The 15,089-nt window shown below is 39.8% G+C and overlaps 1 protein-coding gene across 1 annotated transcript in view; it reads left to right on the forward strand.

The window, feature by feature from the left end:
* The window catches only part of RNF169 (ring finger protein 169), an 83,210-nt gene that overhangs the window by 28,889 nt on the left and 39,232 nt on the right, over positions 1-15,089 (forward strand). Inside the window, exon 2 of the mRNA XM_056116428.1 lies at positions 5,220-5,293. Within this exon, the coding sequence (XP_055972403.1) occupies positions 5,220-5,293 (74 nt within the window). The remainder of the gene's footprint in view (positions 1-5,219; positions 5,294-15,089) is intronic.

Consider the following 15,089-nt stretch of genomic DNA (forward strand, 5'->3'; position numbering starts at 1 on the left):
CTATGGGAGGCACTTTCCTTCTTGCTCTCTCCTTTTCCTTTTGTGCATTGTGGTTTGCAATACAGGCGCTAGGAGGTCATGGTGTTTGTTCAGGGCATTCAGTACTTTTTACTGGGATGGTAAGGCTGGAGTAGCTTTTAACTTTGGGGTCTGGATGTGACCACCAAGGTTTCCAGAAGTACAGAGAGGTGGGGGAAGGCAGCCCATCCCAATTCCAAGAAAGCCTGGAGATTTCAGTCACAAAACCCACATACCAGAATTTTCAGCAGATTATATCTTGGTGAGGTCTATCCTGAGATGGTAGAATCAGGCTGGGGGTGCAGCAGCAATTTTGGATTGTGGAAGCAAGTGGCTGCTGGGGACTCTGCTTGGGCAGGCACCAGGCACCACACCCCTCTGATTTACCCCTGTCTGTTCAGCCATGTGTGGGTCCAAGATTAATTGTGGCTTTTGATCTCTTTCGGGGTTGGTTTATGGGTCTCTGAAATAAGGTCGATAAATGAGCTTGTATCACTGAGCTGGAGGTGGTTTGTGAGAGTGGCTCCCACATACCTAACTTTTGGCCATTTAATTTTTTGATAAACTTGGTCCCAAGTTGTTGGGGCCTGACCATAACTGCAATTTTGGGTTATCAGGAAGTGAAGACACCATCAGGCTGCTGATGCACTTGTCCTACAGGTATCGGTTGACCTGCTCACGGCACCATACCACTGTTCTTAAACCATTAAGTATCATTAATCTTAAATCTTTATTGAGATACTGTGATTTACAATATTGTTAATGATGGTTTCATACATACATCATTCCAACACCACACTGATGACCAGATTTCCTGCTTCCTTCCACCAAGGTCCCAAAGGCTCCTCCCCTTCAACCCCTGACCCCTCCCCCACCCTCTGATTCTAACTCAGGTCAGTCCTCTAGACCTACTTTCCACGTCTGCTGCCTTTGGCCTTTAATTACTGTGTACCTTTAAGTCCCACATATGAGAGAGCTCATTTTGTATCTGTCCCTTTCCTTCTAACTAACTTCACTCAGCATGATACCCTCTAGTTCTATCCATAATATATCATGGCAAGTTGTATGATTTTTTTTTATACCTCTGTATTTTCTTCTACTTCACTATTACCATACAGAAATGCATCAGACTTTTGTGTATTAATTTTGTAACCTGCTACCATACTGTATTGGTTTATTGTTTCTAAGAATTTTTTGGTGGAGTCTAAATTTAGAATTTTCAATATATATTATGTCACCTGCAAATAGTGATAGTTTGGCTTTTATCTTTTCCAATTTGGATCCCTTTGCTATCTTTTTTCTTGTCTGATTGCTGTGGCGAGAACTTCCAAAATGAAAACATAATTAATCTAAGATTATGCTAATATGTATTATAACTCGTTTTGGTAAGTATAAATTGCCTCCTGCTAGTGGCCTTCAATAAGTCGAGGCTGATTCAGATTACAGATAGAATGTTGCTTGACTTGACATGTGAAGTTTGAGCTTGAAAACAATAAATATCCTTCTCTGATCCTTAAAATCCCCAAAGGGAATTTCACTGTTCATGGATGTGCCTGTACTATTGATGATTTTTTAAAATAAATTATACCTGCAGATAAAGAAAAAGCAAACCACAGTTCCTTCATCTCAACAATACTCACATATATCAGACTCTGCCACTTCAGTCACACATCCCCCAGCCCCAAAGTGCCTATTCTCTGACTCCTAATTTGTACTCCAATAGTTTATGGAAATACTTGCAGACATATAAAGGGATACACATGCAAGATCATTTATTGTAGATTTTCATCTTAATAATCTAAATATTTAATTATGAAGTCTATATTTTGGTTCTCTCTCTTTTATACTTAATACTACTTTGTCTTCTCTCTAGTTTTCCCTTTGATTAGTTTTACTAGGGGTGGGTTTAGAAGTTATTTTATGGCACCATGTGAAAAAAAAATAGAATGAACCAGGGGTGTTAATTTGAATTAGCAAAAATCTACTCTGGCAAATACAAGCAGAAAGAGAATTTATTGAGAAAGTATATAAGTAATGCAGAATAATGACCCAGGTATCGGGGAAACTTATCTTTGAAAATGACAACAGGGATTCCAAAGCAATTTGTACAATATGAATTATTTGAAAAAAACGTATCACTTCCTTGTGACCTAGTATGTTTTGTTTTGGTTTTGGCTTTGGCTTTTTGGAACACACCCAGCTATGCTTAGGGCTTACAGTCCTGGCGCATACTCAGGAATTACTCTCCTGGTGGTGCTTGGGGAACCATATGAGATGTCAGGGATTGAACCTGGCTTGGCTGTGTGCAAGGCAAGTGCCCTCCCGCTGTACTGTTGTTCTGGCCCTATGACCTAGTGTAGTTTTATTTGTTCCTTGTTTGCTTTAAGGAGTATATAGTCTGTTTATTGATTATGTAAATGTAATAGACATGGCTGTTAATTTTATTAGTTTTTCTTTATCTTTATTATTTGGTCTATCTTTTGTCTAATTTCAGTTGTGGTATGGTAAAATTTCTTGCCCAAACTTAAAATGTTTTAATTTCTTTTAATAATCTTTCTATTTTTTTTGCTGTTGTAGGTTCATGCAAGTTCATGATTTTAATATATTCTTTTTTCAAATACTTTCAATATGAGATCTTTCAAATCTTTTAATTTTCCTCTATTCCTACTAATGCTTATCTCTTTCTTTAGCCTTGTACTAGTTCTGTGACTTGGGCGAGTTATAAAATTCTTGTTTTCATAATTTTAAAGTGGGCATCATTCTTATAAAGTTCCCGTGAAGATTCAATGAGAAAATGTATGTGAAGTGTCTTACACATAATAGGTTCTCCATAAATAGATTGCATGAGCTGTTTTTTTGTTTTGTTTTGTTTTAAGGACCTAATTTTCTTTAAAGATCATATTTCTTGAGAAGGGTGCTTTTGATGTAGGATTAAAATAGTTCTGCCAGGACTTATTACTTCTTTTAAGCAGGTAAAGTTGTGGTTTGCCTCCCAAACCCAGGGTCTGACCGATGTCATTTACTTGGTAGAGTTTTAAGTTCTTGTTTTCTGCATCTGTTTTAAGATCAGTGTTTCTGAGGGAGGGCCTGAAGTGGTTGAAAGAACTTAGAGGACTGAAGTCAGCTTTTTGATGGGCATAATTTTTACATAACAAATACATACCAACCTCAAATGCATGTATAATTGTTAGTAGACATTAGAATCAGTGCTGTCTTTAGAGCTCTAAAATACATACAAATACAATACAGGGTGTGTAGAAATATCTGCATTTAAGGCGGTAGAGGATTATACTTTCACCCTTCTTTATAAATATATATATATATATATATACACTCCCTCTTGGAGAGCCTGGCAAACTAACTGAGAGTACCCAGCCTGCACAGCAGAGCCTGGCAAGCTACCCGTGGTATATTCAATATGCAAAAACAGTAACAATAATGGGTCTCATTTCCCTGACCCTGAAAGAGCCTCCAATACTTGTTGGGGAAGATGAGTAAGGAGAGACTGCAAAAATCTCAGGGCTGGGGCGAATAGAGATGTTATTGGTGCCTGCTCGAGTAAATCGATGAACAACGGGAGGACAGTGATACAGTGATATATACATACATAACATATATGTGTATGTACATATATGTTTTATATGTATATATAAAACATTTAGGATTTAGGATACAGTGATATATACATACATAACATATGTGTATGTATATATATATGTTTTATATGTATATATAAAACATTTAGGATTTACCTTTCATTCCTGTTTTGGGGAAGGTTTCCTAAGCAGTGCTCAGAGAGTTTGGGGGTGTCTCTCAGCCATACTTAGCCCACTAGGAGGCTAGTCATTTCACAGTTAGGGCCCCACATATGGGGGCTACTAGGGCCACCCCAGTTGGTATCGGGGACCACTAGAATAACCTGTGATGCTGCTTGGGGGCCTTCAGGACTACCCCCTGTGATGCTGGGGGTGAGTATGTTGTAATGGGGATCACATTTGGGCCCCTGCATATCCAGGGTATACATTCCTGAACCCTAAACTATTTTTTGGCCCTTTTTCCTGTTCTTAATGGATTCTTATCACCTGCTTTTGTAATCAACATCTGTTGTGTGCCTCAGTGGACCACAGTATCTCAGATTTAAAACTATATATAGAGAAGGGTACAAAGCAAAATTTCAGCTGAAAAAAATAGCTTAACAGTTTAAAAAATATGTGGGGTGTGTGTGTAGTGACTGAATACTCAGGGTTGGAGAGATACAGTGTTTTAGAAAGATAAAGTTGTGATAAGTATTTGGAGAACTTTGATATGTTGAAGAGTATGATTAAAACTGCTTTTAGGATGAAAATAAGGTTATATGCTAAATATACACAGGAAAATAACTCATTGGAAAAAATATATCTATGAATAAAACTTCAGTTTATTTAAAATATTACTTGGTGACATATTTGATATGCCAGAAACAACAGTAACAAGTCTCATAATGGAGACGTTACTGGTGCCCGCTCGAGCAAATCGATGAACAATGGGAGGACAGTGCTATACAGTGCTATACTAGGTGATATTGAATCCAGAATTTTAAATATAGTTCTTTTCTGATAATCTCTCTCTCTGGTTTTTTTTTTTTTTTTTTTTTTTTTTTGCTTTTTGGGTCACACCAGGTGATGCACAGGGGTTACTCCTGGCTGGCTTTGCACTCAGGAATTACCCCTGGCGGTGCTCAGGGGACCATATGGGATGCTGGGAATTGAACCCGGGTCTGCCTCGTGCAAGGCAAACACCCTACCCGCTGTGCTATTGCTCCAGCCCCTTCTGATAGTCTCTTAACCTGTTCCTTTAACAGGGAGATGCTTTTAGAATCTGCATAAAACAATTCTTTTCTGCCTCCTATGCTTATTTTCCTACATGGCATTCATTACCTTACTCGTTGTACTGTGCACATGCACTTGTTTGTTGTCTGTTTTCCTCCGGAAGATTGTAAGTTGTGTAAGAGCAAGGACTTAAATGTCACAGCTTCTCCCCGGTGCTTAGAACTGTGTCTGACTTATACAGGTTATTAAGTAGATGAAAAATGAGGAAACAAATACTCAAATTAAGACGTCCAGAATTTCTGTGCAGTGTCTAATGTGGGGAGCTCATAGGACAGGGGCTGGGTTCCTCCCTAGAAAATCCTGATAAAAGCGTTTCATTCTCCTTTCTTTCAGAATTTATCTTCAGAGCACCAATCAAATTAAGCAAGCCTGGGGAACTTCGTGAGGAATATGAAAGCCTGAGAAAGGTAGAGTCCACACATGATAACATTTGCCTTCGGATAACTTGAAACAGTAACTTTAAAGAATGTTTGGTGGCAGTTTTGATTGACTAGGGTTTTAAAATTTCACAATGCAGAACCCCTTTCTCCTTCCAGTATCTTAAAACCGTGCAGTCAGATTCTCTAGTTATGATGAAAGCCAGCCTTAACTAAGAACTCTTCTTTAAAATTTATATTTAGGGTTTTGTTGTCGTCGTTTTGGGGGCCACACCTGGCAGTGTTTAGGCCTCTTCCTCTCAGTGCTTGGGGGCTGCTTTTGGAGGTACCCTTTTTAAAACTGTCATTTCACAGATGAAAACGTAACTCGTAGAGCCAAAGTACACACTGGCTCCAAAAATTGGATGCCAAGAGAGGTATTATTGGCATTTAAGTGTTAGTTTGAAAGTCAGAAGGAGTTGGGAAGTAGAAAAAGGAGGAGGAAAGGAAAAAAAAAGAAGAAAAGAAGATGGTGTAGTAAGAGTAGGAGTTTTTTATGCTTGAGAGAGAGAAAGAAACCTTGTCAGTATCTATTTCTAGTTGGAGAAAAGGCTAGAAAAAGTTGTAAGAGGCGTCAGTGACATATGTTGTTTGCCAGCCCAAGACACCTCATTTTGTATAAATAACTATGATTTAAAAAAATATTCGCCAGTGTCATTTGGGTTAAATAAAAGTTAGATAAAAGTTAACTTTTCCCTCTAAAGTTCCCAAATCATCCAGTATCCATTGTACAACCAGCAGAATGGAAATTAAAGTCATAGAGTCAGGAGGCCCTAGTAGAGCATATCCATGCTTTGTGATGGAATATTGCTGAGAAATAAAAAGAAACGAACCACTAATGCATGGACTTTTAAAAAATGTTGAGTGAAACGAGATCTAAGATAACATACATTGCGTGATTCTACTTATGGAAAATGTGCAGAGTAGACAAACGTCCCAAGATAGATTGATGGCTGAAGGACAGGGCGAGGAAGGGCCGTGAATGGGCACTGCAGTGGTCTAAACTGATTTTTAAACTGATCTGTTATGTTCCATAGCTTGGTACATTGAACTGTATACTTGAATGGATTATATAAAATACGATTCAGTCAAGTTGTTAAACTATTTTTGTCATCAGTTGATCACGAATACTATTTTTGGCTTATTTAGTTTTTATTGGGCTGGAGCGATAGCACAGCGGTAGGGCGTTTGCCTTGCGCGCAGCCACCCTGGCCGCGCTCGGTTCGATTCCTCTGCCCCTCTCGGAGAGCCCGGCAAGCTACCGAGAGTGTCTCGCCCGCTCAGCAGAGCTTTGGCGAGCTACCCATGAGGTATTCAGTATGCCAAACACAGTAACAAGTCTCAAAATGGAGACGTTACTGGGACCGCTCGAGCAAATCAATGAACAGCGGGAGGACAGTGACTTAGTTTTTATTAAGAAACTATGATCCATACAGTTATTCATAGGAGAGCTTCATCGATACAGTGTTCTATGCCAATCCCACCAGCAATGTCAACTTCCCTCCACCAATGTCCCCAGGTTCCCACCCCACCCCCAGTTGTAAGATTATTAAAAGACATTAGATACTTAGATGAGGGCTGTGATAGATAAAAGATGTCTCTGAGACAGCCTGGAGAGACAGCAGAGACAGCCGCACGACCGAGCACGTGCTTTGAGGTACAGTCTGGGCACCACGTGGGCCTGCGCACTGCCTGTTGGGGTCTCTCCCAACAGAGAATGCAGATTTCCTGCAAATGCATATTTTCTGACATGAAATAGTGTAAGTATACTTCTCTGGAAAGATATATAGGGGAGGGAAGAGCTTTAAAAATTCCTGCCGAGCAAAGGATAGTAAGTGGAAATTAATTCTTCACAATTCATTGTAGCTAATTTGATGTATAACATACTACTGACAGACTTTTTATGTGGTGTTCTTACTATTTTAGGTGAAAGTAAAGCCTTTATGAGAGCTATTAAAAGTTTAGTAAGAAATTTTATTCCCTTAATTGAATCCTTTCAAAAGTTGTTTATTTAATCATCATGGTCCTCCCACCTTGCTCTGGTTTGGATTATATCTGAGTATAATGGATTTATATGGATATGTGAATGCATCTTAATACACTTCTGTTCCAAGTACATCTAAATGTTATTCCTGCCATATATTATACAAATAATAATAAATAAAGTAAAACAAACGAAAGTCCCTCTTTTTCTAATTTCTCTCACTGTCCTAGAGGTAATTAGTGTTAACAATTTAGTATATACCCTAGATCCTTTACACACACACACACACACACACACACACACACACACACACACACCCCTTATCTTTAGCCTATTATTTGTTTGCTTACTTTTGGGCCACACCCAATGGTGCTCAAGACTTACTCTTGGCTCTGTAATTGAGGATCACTCCTGGTGGTACATGGGAATCAACTTGAATGAATCCAGGTTGATCGCATCCAAGGCAAATGCTTTACTTGCTGTACTATCGCCCTTGCCCTAGTCTCTCTCTCTCTCTCTCTCTCTCTCTCTCTCTCTCTCTCTCTCTCCCCCTCTCTCCCTCTCCCTCTCTCCCTCTCTCTCCCTCCCTCTCCCTCCCTCCCTCCCTCCCCCTCCTCCTCCACTCCTCTCTCCCTTTTTGTTTCCCTCTCTCCCTCTTTCCCTCTCTCTCCCTCTCCCTCTGTCTCCCTGTCTCCCTTTCTCTCTCTCCCTCTCTTCCTCTCTCTTTTCCTCTCTCCCTCCCTCTCCCTCTCTCCCTCTTTCTTTCCCTCTCTCTCCCCTCCCCCTCCATCCCCCCCCCCCCCCCCCCCCCCCCCGCCCTAGCCCCATATTTACTGTGGTCTTGCTGCGTGCCAGGTGCTGAGATTTGCATACTGAGGACAGTTGTTGCTTCACGTCTATTTTCTAGTGGGGAGGAGAGGGAGGAAAGAAGCGGAGTGTACGCTTAGCAGGTGAAGGATGCTATGCAGATTGGTGGAAAAGTAGGGCCAGATTGAAGTCCTCATTGGCCAAATTAAGCAGCTACATTTAGTTGAAAGTGTGATGGACACCCAATAATAAGATTTGACTTCTGCTTTCAAATCGTCTCTGGCTGCTCTGTAGAAAATAAATTCTAATGGGACGAGGAGTTAGGAATTGTACTTACTGTGCATAAAAGAGACTCCCAAATAAGGCTCAAACGAAATAGAAGTTTTTGTTTTCTCAACATCAAGATCATGGAGCAAGGCAGTCCCGGGCTGAGGGGAAACTAGTGACACCAGGGATTTAGCTTCCTTGGTCTTTCTGCTTAGACATTTCCAAGTGTTTTTCTCTCTCTATGTTGTCCAGTGGCTAGACCTTGTGAAAATCATATGTAGATGGAAGGAAAAAGGGAAATAGTCTGAATTTGTTGGATTTTTTTTTAAGTTTGTTTTTGGGTGACATGTGGTACTCAGGGACTCGAGGAAGGAGTTTTGTTTCACTCTTTTTTATTTGTTTGATTTTGGGCCACATATGGCAATGCTCAGGGCTTACTCCTGGCTGTGCATTCAGGAATCACTCCATGGTGCTCGAGGGACCATATGGAATGGCCAGGATTGAACCTGGGTCAGCCATGTGCAAGGCCAGCGCCTTACCCACTGTGCTGTCACTCTCGCCCCTGTTTCATTCTGAGAAAAAGTATTCCCAGCATATTAAATGTATGTTCAATTGAACAAAGAATTTTTAGGGAGAGATCATTTCAATATTCATCTATTTTTATGTTCCCATTCTCTGAGACTGGCTTAAGTTTTTTTTAATGTTCAAAATAATTTATTCATCTATCAATTCTATTATTTGAGTTAAACTTAATATTTTGCAGCATTATTTCTTACGCTTATATCCTTGGTGAGATGCTTAACTTCAACCACCTGCGAAAAGTTGTTTATTGTTACAATTTGGAAACACATATTCCAGCATGATTTTCTTTGTCTTCATTGAACTGTTGGACTGTGAAAAGTTGTAGGTCAGGAGATAATACCCTTTTGCTTTTTCTTCCGGACTACTTATCATCCTTGGCTTCTGTAATGGGGAAGGCGAACTACTTTCAATAGTTCTGTGGACCATACGAGTGGTTTAGGCTTTCTGTGAAATGGTTTACTGAATTACCAATTTTCTTTTTTCTCCCTCCCCACCATTTCATTTTGAAGGAGTATTTCTTCCCAGTCTTGGTTTAATTATTCAAATAATAAGCATGCAGTTCTTTTTAGTCCTTAAAAAGGAAAGTAATCAGATCTGTCAGTGAGTTACCCAAGAGAATAATCTCTCTGTTAAGGTAGTCACTACTTTTGTGAAGGGAATGTTTTAAAGGTAAGTAAACTTCTAGGACCTAATTGTCTTTAAAGATTCGATCCTTAGAATCTCTTCTTTTTGCCATGAACTGAGAATATCATATACTTTATTAAAACTTTAAATTTCATTTAAATCTGGCAGTATAGTGTATTATAAGCTGAAAGTTATAACAGGCCTTTAAATTTTCATTTTCTTTATTTTAAAATAACTTGAACTTACCCGGGAAGTTTTAAAGATGTTTCTCATGCTGCAGCTGTTTGCTTAAAGTTTTCTTTTCCTATTAGAGTGTAAAGTTCTTCGAGATAGAGCTGTTTATTTAGTCTCCTGACTTATACTGCATCTACTATAATAGCTTGAATATAGGTATTCAACAACTGCTGAGTAAATTAAATTGTTAATCATCTAATTTTAAACATCTTTTAAGAGAAATGACTTGTGTTAGGAATTATAGCTGGATGTAATTAAGCTGGATGGATTTTTTTAAGGTTTCTAGTTCTTTTTGCTACCTTTTTTCATCTTTTTTCCCCCTACCTTTTGGTATCTGTTTTCCTTCTTTCCTCTGAAATGTTATTTAAGTTTTGAGTACATGCCTATTACTGGAATGTGCTGATAGTAACTCTTTCTAGAGCTAGAAAATAGAAATAGAATAGAAAATAGGGTTCTGTCTTTAGAACTTTAAGGTTCTGTACTATTATGACCAGGTAAATGAACTGTACTAAGGAGGAAGAAAGTCTTTCAAAGCTTGTATTATAGGGTACTCAAAATCTGAAAGTGTTTAAATGAGGTCTTTTACCCTTCTGCTAATTTCAGTTACCCGATGAAGAAGAACAGCTCTGTCTTTTCAAAGTAAATAGCACATTTGGGAAAGACAGTGTTGGTGTCTGATTCCCTTTAAGAGTGTAACAGTTTATTTCTCAAGTATTTCTCTTTTCTGGCATCGTTCATGAGTGGAGCATCACAATGAGAAAATAAGAGTGCTATAGTAGGGAGTCATTTGTTTGTTTTAAAAAATAGTTTAAGTAGAGAATTTCTATTAATACTATGTTGGGGTAGTATTTGTTTATTTTAGAGAATTAGTTTAAAATAAAATTATTTTAGGTCCAGAGAGGTAGTACAGTGGGCAGTGCCTGCCGTGCACACAGCCAACCTGGGCTTAATCCCTGGCACTGCATATGGTCAGCCTGGAATGCTGAGCCGAGAGTAAGCCCTGAGCACCTCGAACAGATCAGCAAAAACCAAATCAGCAAAGTAAAAAAAAATAAAGTTTCTTCAGTGCTAGCCAAGATAAGGAATTTTCTAGAAGCAGTTGCAACTCTCCTGTTTCTAGTAAAAATGAAATATCTTGTTAGTTATCTGGTTAGTGACGCTTTTGGTAAATTAAAAAAACAGTTCCGCCTTGTTTAAAAGACATAAGCTTTTTTAAAATGTTCAGGTTGTAAAAAGATTTAAAGAAGATGGGTGGGGCCAGAGTGATAATGCAGTGGGGAGGGCACTTTCCTTGCACATAATCCACCCGGGTTCAATCCCCAGCATCCCATATGGTCCCCCAACCACTGCGAGGAGTGATTCCTGAGTGCAGAGCAAGGAGCAGCCCCTGAGCATTGATGGCTGTGGCCAAAAATGAAAAAAAAAAAAGAAGAAAAATTACCAATAATCCATCTAAAAAATCACATGTAAATTGGGCGTTAGTCAGTTAAACGTAAGTTTTTTTACAAAATAGATGTGCATGTATACTGTGATCATTCTGTGTCTGTCCCCCGCCCTCTAACTCATTTCCGTCAGCATGGTACTCTCCCTGTCCATCCATATATAAGAAATTTCATGACTTCATTTTTCCTAATGGCTGCATAGTGTTCCACTGTAGAGATGTACAATAGTAATAGTCTCTTTATCCAGTCGTATGTTCATGGGCACTCAGGTTCTTTCCAGATTCTGGATGTTGTGTATAGTACTGCAGTGGATATTGGAATGTAGATGGTTTTTCTGCATTGTATTTTTGGACCTCTAGGGTATATTCTCAGGAGTAGTATTGCCGGGTCATATGAAGTTCAATTTATGTTTTTTTGTTATTTATTGTTTTCCAAAAAGGCCGGAGCAGTTGGCATTCCCAGCCGCAATGAACGGAGAGTCCCTTTTTCCCTGCATCTGTGCCAGCAATGACTGTTCTTGTTCTTTTCGATGTGTGCCATTGTCTTTGGCATGAGATGATATCTCGTAGTTATTTTGATTTACATCTCCCTGATGGTTAGTGATGTAAAGATTTTTTTACGTGTCCTTGGCCATTTGTATTTCTTCTTTGAGAAAGTTTCTGTTCATCTCTTCTTCCCATTTTTTGATGGGGTTGGATTTTTTTTCCTTGTAAAATTCTGCCTGTGCCTTATGTAACTTTAATATCAACCCCTTATCAGATAGGTGTTGAGTAAGTAATTTTTTCCATTTTGTGGGCTGTCTTTGTATCCTGGTCATCGTTTCATTTGAGGCATAAAAGCTACTTAGTTTAATGTGATTTCATTTGTTTATCTTTGCTTCCACTTGCTTGGTCAGTGGTCTTTCATCTTTGGAGATGCCGTTAGCTTTGATGCATGAAGAGTTCTACCTATATTTTCTTCTATGTACCTTATGGATTCAGGTATGATATTGAGGTCTTTAATCCATTTTGGTTTGACTTTGTGCATGGCTGTAGAAGGAGGTCTGAGTTTAATTTTTTTGCTTGTAATTTACCAGTTTTTCCAGCACTGCTTGTTGAAGAGGCTTTCCTTGCTCCACTTCATATTTTTTTTGCTCCTTTATTGAAGATGAACTGATCATATACCTGAGGGTCTCTGTCAATACATTAAATTCTATTATATCTGAGGGCCTGTCTTTATTCTAATACTATGCCGTTTTAATTACTACCGTGTTGTAGTACAGTTTGAAGTTGGGGAAAGTTATGCCTCCCTTCTTCTTTTCCCCAAGGATTATTTCAGTTGTTTGGGGAATGGGGGACCTATCATTATTCCACATGAATTTCAGGAATGTTTGAGTTATTTCTTCAAAATACAACTTGGGTGTCCTTGTAAGGAAAGTTCCTCTTTCTAACTTGTAAATGACACTCTTCTTCCTGCGGCCTCATATGGATACTCCTGGAAGGGGGTCATGCTAAGGGAAATTGGTCAGAAAGAGAAAGATAAAAGTCAGTGCTCTCGTTCATGTGTAGAATAGAGAGAAGCAAAGAAAGGAACCCAAGCGAAGTGAAAGCAAACTTTTGTACTATGGCCCAGAACTGATCCAAAATCTGGAAACAACCCGAGTGCCCTAGAACAGATGACTGGTTAAAGAAACTTTGGTACATCTGCACAATGGAATACTATGCAGCTGTCAGGAGAGATGAAGTCATGAACTTTGCTTATAAATGGAAAGACATGGAGAGTATCTTGCTATGTGAAATGAGTCAGAAAGCGAGGGACAGACATAGAAGGACTTCACTCATTTGTGGAGTATAAAACAACATAACATGAGGCTGACACCTAAGGATAGTAGATACATGGGACAGATAGATTGCTCCATAGGTTGAAACCTGCCTCATGAGCAAAGGGGAGAAGGCAGCTGGAACAGAGAAGGGATCGCTAAGAAAATGATGGCTGGAGGAATCAGTCGGGATGGGAGATGAGTGCAGAAAGTAGATAAAGGACCAAACATGTTAACCTCTCAGTGTCTGTATTGCAAACTATGATTCCCAAAAGTAGAGAGAGATTATGGGAAATCATGTCTGCCATGGAGGCAGGGAGAGGGTAGGAAAGGGGGGTATATCGAGGATATTGGTGGTGGGGAATGTGCACTGGTAGAGGGATGGGTGTTTGATCATTGTGTGATTGCAACCCAAACATGAAAGCTTGTAACTATCTCACGGTGGTTCAATAAAATTGTCACTGTCACTGTCCTCCCGTTGTTCATCGATTTGCTCGAGCGGGCCCAGTAACGTCTCCATTGGAGACTTTGTTGTTACTGTGTTTGGCATATCGAATACATCACAGGTAGCTTGCCAGGCTCTGCCGTGTGGACGAGATACTCTCAGTAGCTTGCCAGGCTCTCCAAGAGGGGCGGAGGAATTGAACTCAGGTCGGCCATGTTGGCTGCGTGCAAGGCAAACGCCCTACCGCTGTGCTGTCGCTCCGGCCCTTCAATAAAATTTAAAAAAAAAAGAAGAACTAAGCCTCTTGATGGGGAAGGATGGTGGAGAGAGAGTGATACTTTGCGGTAGGTATAAAGTGGTAGCATACTTAGAACAGGGGTCAAATTGTTCATTTAAAACACATTCTTATGAAACCAACGTTACCTCAATAAAAATAAATAGCAGATCTCTATGTCAACGGTCATAAGCTCCCTAAACATAAAGGAATCTTTTAGACAAGATTTAAAAAGTACTGTTAAAATAAAAGATTGTTAAACTGTATTAAAACTTAATATCTTCAAAAAACACTACAGTTGACCCCTGAATAGCACAGAGATTACGAATGCCAACCCAACAGTAAAAATTTCTCATATAGTTTTTTTGGGGGGTGGCCAGAGCAGTGGTAGAGTGGGTGGGGTGTCTGCCTTTCCTGCAGTTAGCCGGGGTTAGAGCCTCAGCACCCCGAACCTACTGGAGTGATCCCTGAGCACAGAGCCAGGAATAAGCCCTGAGCAGTGCTGAGTGTGGCCCCAAAACAAAGATTTATTTTTTTAAACTGGAGGGTGGTTGCGCCCTTGATTATTGATGTGACATTATATTCTGGATGGGATCTTTTCAACACTTAAGCTCATGGTAGTGGCAGTGGGAGGAGCCACAAAATGATGGCAGTAGTGCCTTATGTAGTGTGGTGAATTGCATAGAATTATGATTTTCTTTAATTATAATTTTCTATTGGGCCAGAGAGCACAGCAGATATGGTACATGCCTTGCAGGTGGCAGCTGATCCAGATTTAATCTCTGACACCATGTATGGTCCCTTAAACACTGGCAAGAGTGTTCCCTGAGCACAGAGCCAGGAGTTAGCCTCCTAGCTCCTGAAAACAAAACAAGATAAAATTTTTTAAAATTAATTTTTGGCTTGGGGCTACACATGGGTCAGCCACATGCAAGGCAAGTGCCTTACCCACTGGACTATTGCTCCAGCCCCCAAGCATGCAAATTTTGATGAGTTTTATTTATTTTTTTGGCTTTTTGGGTCACACATGGTGATGCTCAGGGCTTATTCCTGGCTCTGCACTCAGGAATTACCCCTGGCCATGCTACGGGGACCATACGGGATGCCAGTGATAGAACCCAGGTTGGCCCCTTACAAGGAGAACACCCTCCCCACTGTACAATCGCTCCAACCCCAAGTTTTGATGAATTTTAACTTTAAAAAAATTGTAGGCACAGTGATTCACAGTGCTGTTATTGGTAGAGTTTCATACATAGAATATTCCAGAACTACACCCTCCACTGTTGTCCTAGTATCCTCCACCCTTCTCCTACCCATTTCCACATCCCCC

This window comes from Sorex fumeus, unplaced genomic scaffold (genome assembly GCF_029834395.1).
Source record: "Sorex fumeus unplaced genomic scaffold, SorFum_2.1 ptg000030l, whole genome shotgun sequence".
Taxonomy (NCBI): domain Eukaryota; kingdom Metazoa; phylum Chordata; class Mammalia; order Eulipotyphla; family Soricidae; genus Sorex; species Sorex fumeus.